A 14,898-nucleotide genomic window follows, 5' to 3' on the forward strand; every position below is an offset into this window, starting at 1 on the left:
AAAAAAAACCCGGATAAGAAATATATCAACATAGATGTTAAATTAGTGAGAAATATGATTAATTTTTGGTGTAATATTTCGCGCTCGATTTTTGTTTATATTTTGTCTTTTTTTTTCAAATACAAAATAAGTGGAACAAAGGTTTTTTAATTTAAAAAAAAATATTGTTGTAAATGTCCATTTAATCATATTTATTGAATCAATTAATATAATGATTGATAGATGTCATTTTCTCTTAGAAACTCACTAAAAAATAATAAGATTAAAAAATGAAATAGACGGATAAAAGTGATTTGCACGGTTTGTACAAATATGAGTTGTTTGCGTTTGATAGCTCATCTCTCTCTCTCTCTCTCTCTCTATATATATATATATATATATATATATATACACGCGTAGATTTACTTAATATATATTTTTTGGAAAAAAAAATCATATATTAAAATTAAAATTAAAGTATAATAACGAATATATGTTAAAGTATAATAACTAATTAATTTAATAATCTCAAAGTATAAAAAAATTATTTATTTTTTAGTTTTTAGACTTAATTACATATTTGGTCCTTGTGGTTTGTACATGTTTTACGAAATTGATCCCTCGAGTAAAGACAAAAACTGAAAAAAGACGAAAATGTCTTGAAAGTTAACGGAGGAACTGGATGGCCATTAGAGGGAGAGATCAATTCGTTATAGAACAACAGACGACGAGTCCTAATCTGTGATAAATGACGTTCAAAAACCATTTTCGTAAAAAAACACAAAACCACATAGACCAAATCCGTAATTTACTCTAGAAATTATTAACAAACCACATAGATGAAAATCATGATTTAACTCTTCATTTTTATTTTTATTTAAAAGTCATGGGCAAATCCAATTTATTTTTTTATTTTTTTGCAAACACAAAGAATAATTATAAAATATACGGTTTAATTAAAAATGATATATAAGTGGTTTTAAAAAAAAAAATATTCATGTTGGTGTCACCAAAACAAAAATAATTTGAACTTACATACTTGTAATGACACATGCAATGACATTGACAGTGACAGTAAGTTACAACAATTTTTTATTAACTTCAAAAACTTACATCAAATTAAAGCATGTATACCATTAAAACCCCCAACTTCACAATTTTTTATTAACTTCAAAAACTTACATCAAATTAAAGCATGTATACCATTAAAACCCCCAACTTTTTCCCATGACGGTTGCACGAGCAACCTTTGGCCTAAGCATATATCTGCCTATACAAAAAGCCTTGATCTGGTATCGATTTGGTTGTCGTCATCGACAAGCAAAGACACTCGATGGTTATTGGTTATATTGATGAAGTTGCAAAAAAGGGGGAATTTCCTTATTTCGAAATGGTTGATTGTGAGATATTTCGATTTGTTTCTGATTTTTTATTGAATTGAGTTGTGTATATTTCGATACATATAAAAGATCCTCAAAAGAGATTTATTTTATACTTGTTGCATATATGTCTGCTTTGACCGTTTCATAGTAATTTGTAGTCATTAATCACTCATTTGATATTTCATGTATAAACAAAACGAAAGATTATGCATTTGATTAATCATCAACTATTTTTATTAAAATATCATGTGTATAACATATAGTATCATATTCATATTGGTTAATGTCATACATCTTACTCAACAATGTTTTATACAGTAATCATGATGTATATCTTTGTTCAAGCCGTTGGTAATAGAAAACTACATCCTTCACCGATTAAAATAACCAAAATCGAACCAAAAACTTGCACTCTTAGTGAACTTACCGGGCAAGCATCACGGTATGATGACATATGTCAAATGCCCAGAACAAACAAGAGTTCCTTCGCCACCGACATAAAGAGAGAAATAAAAACGACCAACTTGGCAGGTGATAATTCGTAAGCAAGGAATTAAGTGGTCGAGTGAGGATTGATGTATACGAGTTCCTACGCTACAATTAAAGCATTTATAGGTCCTTTAGAGGTAAAATTTAGCAGAAAGATGATGCTCACTTGGGCCATGTTTGGTTACCATAAGATGAGTATCTGTTAATTTTTTCTATTAAGTCATATATGAGTTACGTTGTCTTAATCTTTTAATGGATAAATTGGTTTGTCTGAGGGACGAAGAACCAACGGTTTGAAAGGAGATAAAGAGAGAGGGATTGATGTTTTAGAATGCTACCATTTCAATAAGTTCCACCAGCTTTTTTCCACCATTTCCCAATCATGCCCTTCTTAATTTTTTTAACAACAAACATATTCAAATTATCTTACATCGTCATTTAGTTTATCAATTAGATTTTACCAAACAGCACTAATTTACCGCCTAACTTGTCGGCCACTACCTTATTCTAACCACGCATACCAGCAAAATGCAATTGGGATTGATATTTTTATGCCCTCGTGGCCTCGGAGAGATTTAGAAACACCTACTGGTAAATGCTTATCGGCAAGAATAATCACCCCGACTTAACTTATTGAGTAACATTCTCGACCATCAAAATGAATTGCCGTAAGCATGTTCTACTCGATAACCGCTTACTGGGTAAGAGTCTTCTCCATCACTTACCCAGAAAATTCTTGGTCTTTACTATGACTCATATCGGGGTAAAGATTTTCCATCCTTGTCATGCTCACCGGTAAGGAAAGTGACACCCTTTACCGGTAAGAGTTTGGTAACCAGCCCCCCCTTACATCTGAGCTATACGCCTATAGTCACGACTTGCCATGGATTAGTATGGGCAAAGCCTGGGATCGGCCATTTCCAAAAAAAACCACATACAAATAACTACATAATACAAAATTAACATATATTTAATTTATTTTCCATATTTGAACAATTTAAGTAACAAAGGATAGAGTAGTTGATCCAAAGACTATTCCCCCCAAATAAAGTAATCATACAAATCTTCAAGTATTTGAATAGGTGAGTGAAAGGTTGGTTGAAAAAAACCATTAGGGACTACCAAATTCATGTATGATAGCAACACAACACATTACACACATCGATCCAGCACCAATGAACCCTATATTCGAATAGTGCATAAAACTGCAGTTTTGAAATCTAATGACTGCGGGAATGGTGGTTTGTTGACTAGGGTTCTCCATACTTTCTTCTGAGGATGATATATCTGAAAGAACAGAGATGCTGACCTCTTTTGCTGTCTTGATTTCCAGTTGTTATCTGTTGTATCACCTCCATTGATAGAGCCCATAACGTGCAACTCGCCATCGAGTGCAATAAACCCGGTCGATGATTCATCTGTTAGTTTTTTTGGGATGCTAGTTTCGTATTTCCAACAATTAGAAGCCATGTCATACCTGCAAAAACGTCCCATCAGGTGTTATTTATCTTGAATATAGTATAAATGGCAAGTATGCTATAAGAATTTTTGTTTCCAAATTCGTAATATTCACTAGCCGAGGGTATTCACTGAAACAGCGCTCCACTCTTTGAGTAGAGGTCACGTCTGCATACATCTCACCCTAGAAGCTTACTGAATAAGCCACTTTCTATATCATTAAAGCCACTACCAAACAGTTATATATCATCGAATATGCCGTGAGTCCCATTAAGCTCATTAAGCTGCTAACAAACAGACCCTTTGTTGGTCTCGTTTTGACACAATAAAAGTTCGTTTCTCATGCAATCTTAGGCTCGGTTGGCAGTTATCATGTCATACAGTTTATAAACAAACCACAAAGCTTTCGGTCCTTAGAATAACAATTGCCAACCAAGCAACCACAAGCTTGGGGGGTTTGACTCTCGTACGAGACACATGCCGGATCCCACGACTAGAGAAACAAACTACACTTCTACTTGGTGATAATTCATTTTGCAAAAGCTTACAATCATGTTATTCAAGATTCAAGAACCCAACTTCAAAATACCAGGATCATCTTGTTAAAATACATAACAAGATTTCAGATAACCTAAATATAGCATGAACATAAATAAGTAAATATCCAAAAGAATGTATGCATTTTAAGATGGTTTTTTGCAAACAAGAAACGTCACAACAACTTACCTAAAAATGTCACTCTTGTCAAGCATGAAAACAGAGGGAGAACCTCCATTAATGTCCTCAATTACAGCAATTCTCCCTAATCTCCTCCTTTCTCCTTCTTCCCACATATCTCCAAGTTCTCTCCATTTCCCCACCCCACCATTCTTCAAATCCATCACCACCGCGTCTCTGTAATACTCATCCACCGGAAAAACACCCAAAACCGTTCTCGATTCGCCATAGCCACCCATAACCCAGAATTCTTTGTTATCAGCCTCATTGCCCACCATGAATCCAACACATCCAGCTCGAAACCTCGGTAATCCATCCAACGCCGTCCATTCATCCGTAGCAATATCATACATCTCAACAGAACTCATCCTACTTCCGGCAGCTCCAAACATGGTGTGCCGAGACCCACCACCGGCAACGATGATCCGATCGGATTTAGGAATGGAGGCACAGGCGAAGCTCCCACGAGGGGAAAGCATAGGGGAAAGTGATTCCCAACCCTGTGTTGTGAAATCGAAACGGAAGGCGGAGGACGACGGCGATGGGCGGTCAAGTGGGAACGATCGGGTGTCAAAAAGGGACCCGCCGAGTACATAGAGATGAGAATCGTGAGAAATGGAGGTGAAATTACAGAGACCGTAGACGTGAGGATTACATGGCAAAGGAGGGAGCTGACACCAAGCGAGATTTTGTGGATCAAATAAGTAAGGGGAAGAAATCGTGGGGTCGTCGGAGAAAATACAGAGAAGATGAGATAAATGGGAGGAATGAAGGTGTTTCCGGCGAATTGAAATTAGGGTTTTCGATGAGAAGAAATTTTTCCATAATTTACAGGTAGATCTGAGGCGATTGTGGTGAGAAAACGGAACAAACGAAAGAATCAAAGCTGCTAGATCATCCGGCAAACCTGGAATTAGGGTTAGGGTTAGGTTTTCAGATTGAAATTCTTCATCGCTGGAAAACGGAGGAGATGATAAGGGAGGAGACATCACCCACAAATCATTAACCTCCATGGAAACCGAACAAAATCACAACATCAATAATAATTAAACAATCAAACAAGAATACAAACGCAAATCATGATGTATCTTAATGGGGAAGAAAGTTGCAATTCGTACAGGGGAATTTGAAAATGTACAGAATGGGAAGGGGGTAAAAATGAAGAGAATCTGGAACATGTGATGAGGTGTTATTATAGGTGTCGGCCGCGACCGGCTGAACGGAAGGCGGTGGCGAAGTCGACAGTGAAGGTTCCGGCGGAGGCGGATTCGGATTGGGTGTAGAAATTGGTAATTATGATAAAATTCCCCTCTCTTTTCACATTTTAAGCACGTGTTTTAATTATCCAAGGAAGCTTCCTTTGATTGTGGAAAGCATTATTTATCAAATTCTTTTACATAGAAAAGTAGATAGATACTTTTAGGTACGTATTTGTAAAGGGTTGTTTGTTTATCTTTTAATAGTTTTATTAAGAGGTAGTATTGGAATTTTTAAAAGATGAATTTTATTTGGCAAAAAAAATGTCTGCCTCAACCATCTAAATACTTTTGTATGTTGGGTTTCTCTTAACCATTCAGTCACTCCAATTCCATTCCAATGTTGGAGAAATTGTTAGATATGCTTCGATGTTGAACAATTATGTACGATCTATTTCTTGTTTAAGTTTATTGATCAAGTTATGATTCTTGAGGTATAACTTTGTCTTTTATGTCATTTAGACTGTTTAGTAATAACAACTTTAATCTTTGAAGAATATTAATAAGAATCTAATGTATTTCAACCATTTGGAATTGTAATCATGGTTTTTAACAAAGCTGAATTTACATGTTTTTAATATGAAAATTTGTACCAATGGGCAATGACAATTCAACAAAACATAATATAAACACAGTTMGTAGTAATATTTAGAACAAATCTCTACGTCAAATCATTGTCCTCATGGCGTTCACCTTTATCAGTTCCTGACTCACATACCACCAGTTATTTTAACTCCCTGGTGAATTCATAATGGTAGGTAAAACATCAACTATTCCATTAACAAGTACTTCCATAACCGTACGCATAAGACATGTTGCAATTTGAACATGCATTTTTCATGCACATTTATGCATGTACGTGTTTTAAACCTGCACTCATGCCAAATGAAATGTAAATAATTGAGATATTATCCGACATGGTATGACCTAACACTTGATAACTTGTCCTAGTCAAACTTGTAGAAACCACTGTCCCATACTTTTGACTAACTTGTATCATTCATGTGTAGAAGCACCCTCACGATCACGATGCATTAATGTTTCCTTGCATCAACTGTGAAAACTTGTTACGTCGCCATCACCGCGCGTCCTGGTACTTGACCTTATACCCACTGGGCTAAAACTTGTTTTTCATGCATAACATTTTCTTTAAAAAAATATAGCTCGTATAACATGCTTAATTTAAAAAAAACATGGAGATATACACAATTCTACAAGTTCATGCAATCCTGGGAAGAATTGTTGAGCGAGGGAGAGCGAGAGTTTGCTTGTCGGGTTTTAAGAAGAAAATTGTATGAATTATTGCTTATATAATTGAAGTTAGGGGTTGTTTGGCAGTTGCTGAATGGTTTGGTGCAGAATAGTTAAGTGGTCAGAATGGTTAAGAGGATCAGAATGGTTAAGTGCTGAATGAAATATGAATGTTTGGTAACTGTTCTTTGAATGACAATAAATTATCATTTTAACCCTCATGATGATGATGCCCATTATAATCTTTATACAACATGACATAAATCAAAGTTCAAGGTGGATGAATATAATGTTAACATATAGGCAAAAATCCCCAATTGTTTTTAAGATATCGATCATGAGGCTGGTCTTGGATTCAGTCTTTGATAACTATTGTTTATCATCTATAAATGATTCTTCTAAAAACTATTCTTTTAAACAGATGGTTTCAACAGATGGCAAACACAATCGGTGGTTTCAATCGGTCAAACAGATGCAAGCGATGGTTTAAATCGATGCAAACAGATGGTTTCAAGCAGAAAATGCGACCAGTAGATGGTTTCAGTTGGTGGTTTCGACCAGAAAATGAGATGGTTTCAATCGGTGGTTTCGACCAGAAAATGAGATGGTTTCAGTCGATGGTTTCAGTCGATGGTTATGAATCGAACTGAAACAAATCGTTTGAATACAAACAAATGGAAAATGAGATGAGCAGTCGGTTTCAATTGATGGTCTCAATCGGTGGTTTCAACGAGAAAATGTGATAGGGTTCAATCGATGCAAACTTATGGTTTCAATATGTGGTTTCAGTCGATGGTAATGAATCGAACAGAAACAAATCGTTTGAACCGAACAAATGTAGGGAAGTGAGGATATCGATTTTGGGGAAATACCTGAAGCGAATGGCGACTGTGGAAGCAGATGGAGGGAACGACGACCGTGGAAGTGGTGGGATTATCGCAGAAGGAGACGGCGACCGGAAGAGCGACCGGAGATGGCGACCGGAAGAGCGATGATCGGGGAGGGGGGGAAGACGGAGACCAACGATCGTGGGGGGTGGGAGGCGATGTGAAGGAAGCGCTGTGTAGAGAGGGCAAATTTGGAAAAAAAATAGATCTGAATGGTTTAGTGAAGACTTGGACACAAAATGGTTAGAGAGGGTTATGTAACCATTAAGAGGCTTGATTTTTTGTTGCCGAACACTCCTTACCTCTTACCGATTAAGAGGTTGGCTCTTAATGTCACCATTAAAAGCCAAACAAACAACCCCTTAATAAAAAATGTCAATGAGAAAGACCAAATCGAAAACAAATACATGCCAAAAGAGTTTTTTAATAATTGAAATCTAGAGACGAGAATTAGCAAAACACGGTATCGCATGGACCGAATCCATAATTTACTTAAAGTGGCACATGGAAACATATGTAAGCATGAAATATCATAAAACTCATAACAACACGATAAAAGAACACAATAGTGTGTGTGTATATATATATAGCTTAGTTCAAATGTTAACCAAAATTATTATGAACACAAATTGAACATATATGAACAATTACAAATACAATTGAACATATACGAATTCTACTATTTGTAACCGATGTCATTGAATGCGCATTATCTTTTACATAAATACCCTTCAACAATTATTTCACATATGTTTGTGAAATTACACATTTAACAAATTAAATTTATAATATGATTAATCACAACCCTTTATTTTAAAATCAACGGTCATGAATAGTTTATAATTAAGAGGAAATTATGATGATTTATAAGAGGAAGTTAAAATAAATTTGAAGATCAAGCTTAAGAAAGTTTATAGAAAACAGTTGATTACTTGCAATCCTAGGGGGTGTTTGGGATTGCTTATAAAAACAACTTATTGACTTATTCCGGTGTGACACCGACAATAAACACTTTTGAGTGTTTGGATAAACAACTTATACCGGTGTCAAACCAGTAATAAGAAGTTTTTGAAGAAGTTAAATCTTTCTTATTTATAACAAATTGATAAGTGATTTTGTAAAAAAAACATAAGTTAGTTCAAATAAACAATCCCAAACACCCCCCTGATCGATCTCACACGAAACTCATCTTCAAAGACATAAAGTGAGTAGGTATTTTTTTGACTCACTCAACGGTTGAGACTAAGAGACTTCACATTAAACCTAAGATCTATCTTGTATTTAAATAAAGCCACTCACTCTACCTTTTTATCAACCGATCACACACTCAGAAAGTCAAGCTTAAAAGAATATTTATCATTCTCAAAGCATATTTGATAAATATTATTAATTTAAATTATATTTAAATTAAAATTTGTATTTAATATTAAAAGTAGTATTAAATATTTGGTTTAATAAAAAATCATTACACTTAAAAAGTTATATTCCGGTCCTTAAAAAAATGTACAATATTTAGACATGTGACGCGGTTTAATTAAAATAATGAATATTAGACTTTTGAAATATCTTTTAGTCAAAAAAAATCTATAAAATTATACACCATGATTAATACTTTAACGAAACAGTATTTTACTTTTAAAATTTTCATTTTAATATTTAAGATGTAAACTTTTAAACATTTAAGTACTCGGGTAACCGGTTGAAACATTAACCGGTTATCATGTTGATGTGACGAGCAATGAGATGAAATTGGGTTAAATAGCAAATAATACTGAGTTTGATACCACATTACTCGCCACATCAGCATGGTAACCGGTTAATACTTCAACCGTTTTACCCGAGTACTTAAATGTTTAAAACTTTACGTTTTAGGTACCAAAATGGAAGTTTTAGAAATACATTTTCCAAAATAGGAATCAACCCTACATATATAACGCGGCGTTTTGTTGTGAAGTTTCAAGTGTAAAAAAATGGTCTCAAGGGTTTCACAAAAACAAGTTGGTCTCACGTGAATTCAACCCTACATATATTATGCGAATAATCGTATGAGAATAAGAGTTAATATGAGAAACATAAAAAGGGATATGGATCTGATCACGTTTAATTTAAAACCACCCATGAATCACGCTTGATACGGGGACGATCCAGTCATGCAGTGCATGTCATCCCAATATGCATCAAATGGTGAAGATTCATTCTTATGCTTCTCACATTAACTCTCTCTCTTACCGAAACCCAACTTTATACATATGTATATATAAATTATTGATAATGGAAAAAAATATATAAGACCTACAAAAAAATGTTATTATAAGAACTATCATATTATAAACTGTTATGTGAGTTTTTAAATTACTGAGTTATAAATAATATTTCAAGAAAAAAAATACAAATATTAAATTGTTATAATAACCTCCATTAAAAATGTTGTTAATAAATATTATTGTATGATAAAGTGAATGGGTTGGTATTTAATTAAGTGTATTACATAATCTTTGACTTTTTGTTTACTTGTATTTGACTTTGCTTTCTATTTTTAAATTAATTAATTAATGCAATTAAAAACTTGTGTTCTTGCTTGATACTATTTCTTGGTTGAATAATAGAAGAATGATTATTAGTGGTTCAATCAACAAAAATACATTTAAATGTCATTTTGGCTTAAAGATCGTGTGACAAGTAGAGTTAAAGATAAGAAGTGTAAGAAGCGATCTGAACCCTTGATCACTTTTAATCTCAAATCCACCCATGAATCGCGCTTGATATAGGAATTGATCCGGTGCATCTCATCATAACGTGCATCTAAGGATAGAGATTCCTTCTTACACTTCTTATCTTAACGATATTTCTCATCAAAACCCAACACCTTATTTTGTCATATTAAATATAAAACAGGAAGGTATCGGAACCAAGCTTATAATTTACAAGTGGTTCGTATAAAACTTTGACCAGATATTAAAATGTACTAGAAGGGTACTCACACAATGCAGCGAGATAAATCTTGATTTTAATATTTTATTTTGTTCTTTATCTTAGTAGATGTTATAATATGGTCTTGTGTGATTTTAAAAAAAGATATGTTTTTATTTTGAATAAAATATAAATTTGAAAATATCATAAAAATTTGATAAAAAATATGTCGATATTAGTATCAAATTAACTATTTAAATTTCCTATTTTTTGTATAATTTTTTAATTCATTTTTTTATTATAATTTAATTTAAGTTCAATAACGAAGTAATTTATATTTGGTTTAATAATATAATTTTCTTATAAAAATAATAATTAATTATTTTGTTATAATTCGATAATTATCCTATTATATTTCAGATTTTTTATATTTTAAAATGAGATGTTTATCTTCTATTTGATTATGTTTATCCGCAGTTAGTTACACGAATTCAAACATGGAGCTTTAATAAACTGTACTTATGCATAATTTATTTGTAATCTTGAATTTTAAGTAATATGCATCAATATACAGTACTTCATGCAAAAAAAATGGTTTTTTATAGTTTTTGTCAAATGCTTTATAATATAGTATAGATATATGTTGTCAAAAAAAGCAAGGGTAAAATGCAACAAAATACGATGGACGATGGTTTACCAGCAAGAGTCACCATTCTTACTTATTTTATCAAACAACATTACCAATTATCAAAATAGATTATGGATAAACGTATTTTACCCATAACACTAATCGGATAACATTATTATCCTTTACTTATAAGCTAAAATTCTCGATCTTTACTATATCTCTTGGATACTTAACCAAATAGGATAAGAGACGCTTAATACACATTCATCATGTAAGCTTTTGTTGAACGATTCTTAATAAGAAGAGTAAAAAATAGAGGGACCAATTTTGTAATTCAGTCTAAATTAATCTTTAGAGAAAACTACAAATTGGTCCCTATAATTTGTCAAAAGTAATATTTTTTGTTTCTACAGTTTCAAAATTATTAAATGATCATCATGGTTTGCAAAAACATCCGAATTCAAAATCCTCCTTCGAACGATCGTTAAAAACCCATTAAATGAGAGAAAAATTTCGTTATTTTATTAATTTTTTTGTGTTTTACCCAATCAAAAACCACAACAACCAGAATTATAAAATCAGTTTTGATTGACTAAAAGTCTAAAAGACACAAAAAATTGATAAAAAAATAAAAATGTCTCACGTTAACAGAAATATTACGGTCATTAGAGAAAGAAATCAAATCCGGACGTTTTTTACATACCATGATGACTATTTTGTAATTTAAAAAATAAAAAGAAGGAAAAATATAATTTTCGATAAACTATAGGGACTAAATTTGTAATTTACTCTTAATTCCATTTATTCCCAAAGTTGTAGGATCAGAGTGCTCACAGTTAAGCAAAACCCGTTTCTTCCCCGCCAAAAAGCCAGAGAGAAACATGAAGAGAGCCACAACCACAAGAAGCTCCCAGAAATCAGCGAATTTCTACAAGAATTCAAACACCTCCGATTCCCTAGGGTTTTCTAACAACAATGTTTCACAAACCACATCAATCCAATCAGATCCTTCAATTTCTCACTCATCACACTTCGCCGGAGACGGTAACCTCATCTCCAAACTTCCGGTCACTTTTCGTCATTTGTCGATTGTCACGTTACAATGGAAAATAGGGGTCGATTTTTGATTTATGACGTGAAATTTACATAAGAGATGAAGGGAGTGGAAGTGGTCAAGCTTTGATTTCAGTGTTCTCAGATGGTATGTTTGCTTCTAATTCACCATCGACGTTAGTTTTTATCGTTTTAATAGAGTCCTAGTTGGAGTTTCATGGATGTAATTAAGGATCTGTTATGTTAAACATGAATGAATTGTTGCACCTAGTCTCACTGTGTTAATTTTGATTCGAGATCTGGCACGTTTGTTGTGATTTATAAGTTGCAACGTTGGGCATTGTTACGAATTAAGACGTGGGGGGATTTGAATCGAGATTTGTTCTTGTTATTAGATGCTTTTTCTACACCATTGGCATTACTCTCAGTTACGTGTTTATACGTCGTGCATTGACGTTACACATAGAAATGTTTCCCCCTCGTTTAGGAGATATGACCCTGGACTGACTCCCGATTGAGTAGCTATAGGCTATGGCATCAATTTACTTGGCAAATTCTTTCTATCGCCTTTTAGTTTATATTTATGTGAACTCAACTACTTCAAAATGACGATGAATTGGTTACTATCATGAAAGATGCGTTGGCTTTCCTTCCACGCGGATGCCCACCTAGACCTATGGGCAGGCACCACAGGGCTACAATTGGGTAAGTTCAGCTGCAGTTACTGGCGGTGCAAATTGGTTTCTTGGCTTGTGAGTAAGCAAGTTGTCAACTTCTTTACTCAACCAAGCAAAGCGAGTAAGCAACCCCATATCAAAGGAGATGGGGTCTCCCAATATGAAACACATTGAAACACAAATATACACCAAAGCATAAAAGATCCAATTATTTGAGGGAATTGTCATCCATGAGAGTTGCTCAATTGTAAAATGTGCAACTGGAAGTGGTGTCAAACACTAGATGTAGAGCAGTAGAGAGTGTTTGATGGTGTTCCAATGGTAAGTCTAGTGGAAGTCATTAGTGCCACCAAAGGTCAATTGTGATTTTGGAATGAGGTGCTCAACCCTAAAAGAAGTAGAGATTGTCTTCTCTCCAAAGCGTGTTACAAGTGTTTGGTAGAAACATGGAAATTGTGTAGACTCTTTTATAGTGGAAAGCATATTCGATTTTCTCCTGCTTTTCCTCTAATTATTTTAGAGGGTTTCCATGTTAATGTTGGTGACCAACTTCCGTTAGTTTTATTCTTGGCAATTATTATAAATACCATCTTATAAAGCATTTTTGAGTAAAACTCTTAAATTTCAATAGTCAACATCTATAAAGCATCAAGTACAAATCACTAGTACATTAAGAGTTATGGTATGTTGAGAATTGTGGCTGAAAACATGTCTCACATAGGTGGAGCAAAAAGGTGCAGTGAGCTCCATGCCTATAAAAGGAGTCAAAAACTCTGGTTTTAAGTCCCCAATTAAATGCACGTTAAGTATTTGATTGTTTTCTTTCTTGTTCTCTTGTTGTGAAGTGTAGAAAAGCGAGTTAAATCTTTGGAGAGTGTGGGTGTAGTTGGGGGATGGCTTGAGAGATTAGTTAGTGTGATTGTAATAAATTTTCACATGGTGGATTTTCTCTCGAGAGGCTCGTCTTTGAAAATAATAACAATAAAATCCAAAATCAAAACAATTTAGCACATTTAGCCATTTATGTTCAAATTTAAATTTCGGATTTTCTCTTTCTAATTAGGAGTTCCATCCTCCGTTTGAGATAAAGTTTTACATATCGCTGCATCGTACAGATACAATTGTTTTTTATTGATATTAGACAAAGTGAGGGATCTATTGTATATATGCTAAAGCCCCAACGATTTGGTTGTGCAAACTTGAAATTAAAATATTCTGAGATAAAACAGAGTTAAGTTGTTAAACAGACATTTGATCCTAATTTCAGTTTCCAAATTTATATAGAAGGACCAGGGAGGATGTTAAAATTTATATATGGATAAATGTCATATGAGTCAAGGGTAGAAATATCTAACTAAAATTGTTCATGATCTATGTCCTCATGTGTATAAACTTTTGGAACAAGAGCGAGATGCATATTTTCTTGACACATAACTATAAGAGTAGAGGTGACATTGCAAGCATAACAAGTGAATTCATTTAGAAATGAAGAGAGAATGATCATCCAGCAAAAGAACCAATCATGGCTGCACAAAGAAGTATGGTTTTTTAAAAATAAAATATCCACAAGGCAGAATAATTATCATCCTAAAGAGGTCGGAATTCACTCTACAGCGGAGTTGAAGTTAATCATGACTGCCTACTCAAATTTAACATTTGTTCAGTTGGGCCTTTACACGTTATGGATCATGACCCATTCATTACAAAGTCAGACATCATGTGCTACACCATTTCTGGGGTCGTGGATAAAACATAAAATAAAATGATGAACAAACACATAGAATATTTGATGTTCTTGGAGATGCAAGATTAGGGTAGCAGAAAAGGGTGGAGACCTGTAGCTAGTCTAGTCGGGAGGAAGGGAGCTCGAGAGGTAGAGGGTTGGGGGGGGGGTTAGGGTAGTGAGCACCAGGGGATAGGCTACCATAGTCCTAAGATGGACTAGGGGATGTGTTGTTGTCTTACCTTTGCTATGTTCCTTTGTACCTACTTTTCATTGCAAGGTGCTGCTTACTTTTTTCTAGCCTTGGTCTTCTTTTCAATTCTCGTCTCTCGCCTTGATCTTTTATTTTTCCACTTCTCCTTTTTCAAAATTTTACGACTTTTTGGGTGAACTTTCTTTTTTCGCACACTTTTTGCAAGGCGGGAGTCCTCACAGAAACAACCACTCTACCCTCTGGCGCAGAGGACAGTTTGCATATATCCCACCCC

At 34.0% G+C, this 14,898-nt stretch overlaps 1 protein-coding gene across 1 annotated transcript; it reads right to left on the reverse strand.

Annotated features, from left to right (window-relative positions):
• Positions 1-2,815: 2,815 nt before the first annotated feature.
• LOC112505410 (F-box/kelch-repeat protein OR23-like) lies at positions 2,816-5,329 on the reverse strand. Its single transcript, XM_025109325.1, has 2 exons — positions 4,035-5,329; positions 2,816-3,327 (listed from the first exon to the last, which is right to left on the reverse strand). Exons 1-2 carry the CDS (start codon positions 5,036-5,038, stop codon positions 3,033-3,035), a joined length of 1,299 nt encoding a protein of 432 aa, XP_024965093.1. The 5' UTR covers positions 5,039-5,329; the 3' UTR covers positions 2,816-3,032.
• Between the last annotated feature and the right edge of the window lie 9,569 nt (positions 5,330-14,898).

The sequence above is a fragment of the Cynara cardunculus genome, assembly GCF_001531365.2.
Source record: "Cynara cardunculus var. scolymus isolate 2C chromosome LG 2, CcrdV1, whole genome shotgun sequence".
Classification (NCBI taxonomy): Eukaryota; Viridiplantae; Streptophyta; class Magnoliopsida; order Asterales; family Asteraceae; genus Cynara; species Cynara cardunculus.

Excerpts from the sequence above, each read along its gene's own strand:
- LOC112505410 (XM_025109325.1), bottom strand. The coding sequence starts at position 5,038 with ATGGAGGTTAATGATTTGTGGGTGATGTCTCCTCCCTTATCATCTCCT. Across the intron at positions 3,328-4,034 it reads GACAAGAGTGACATTTTTAG|GTATGACATGGCTTCTAATT; the intron begins GTAAGTTGTTGT and ends ACGTTTTTGCAG.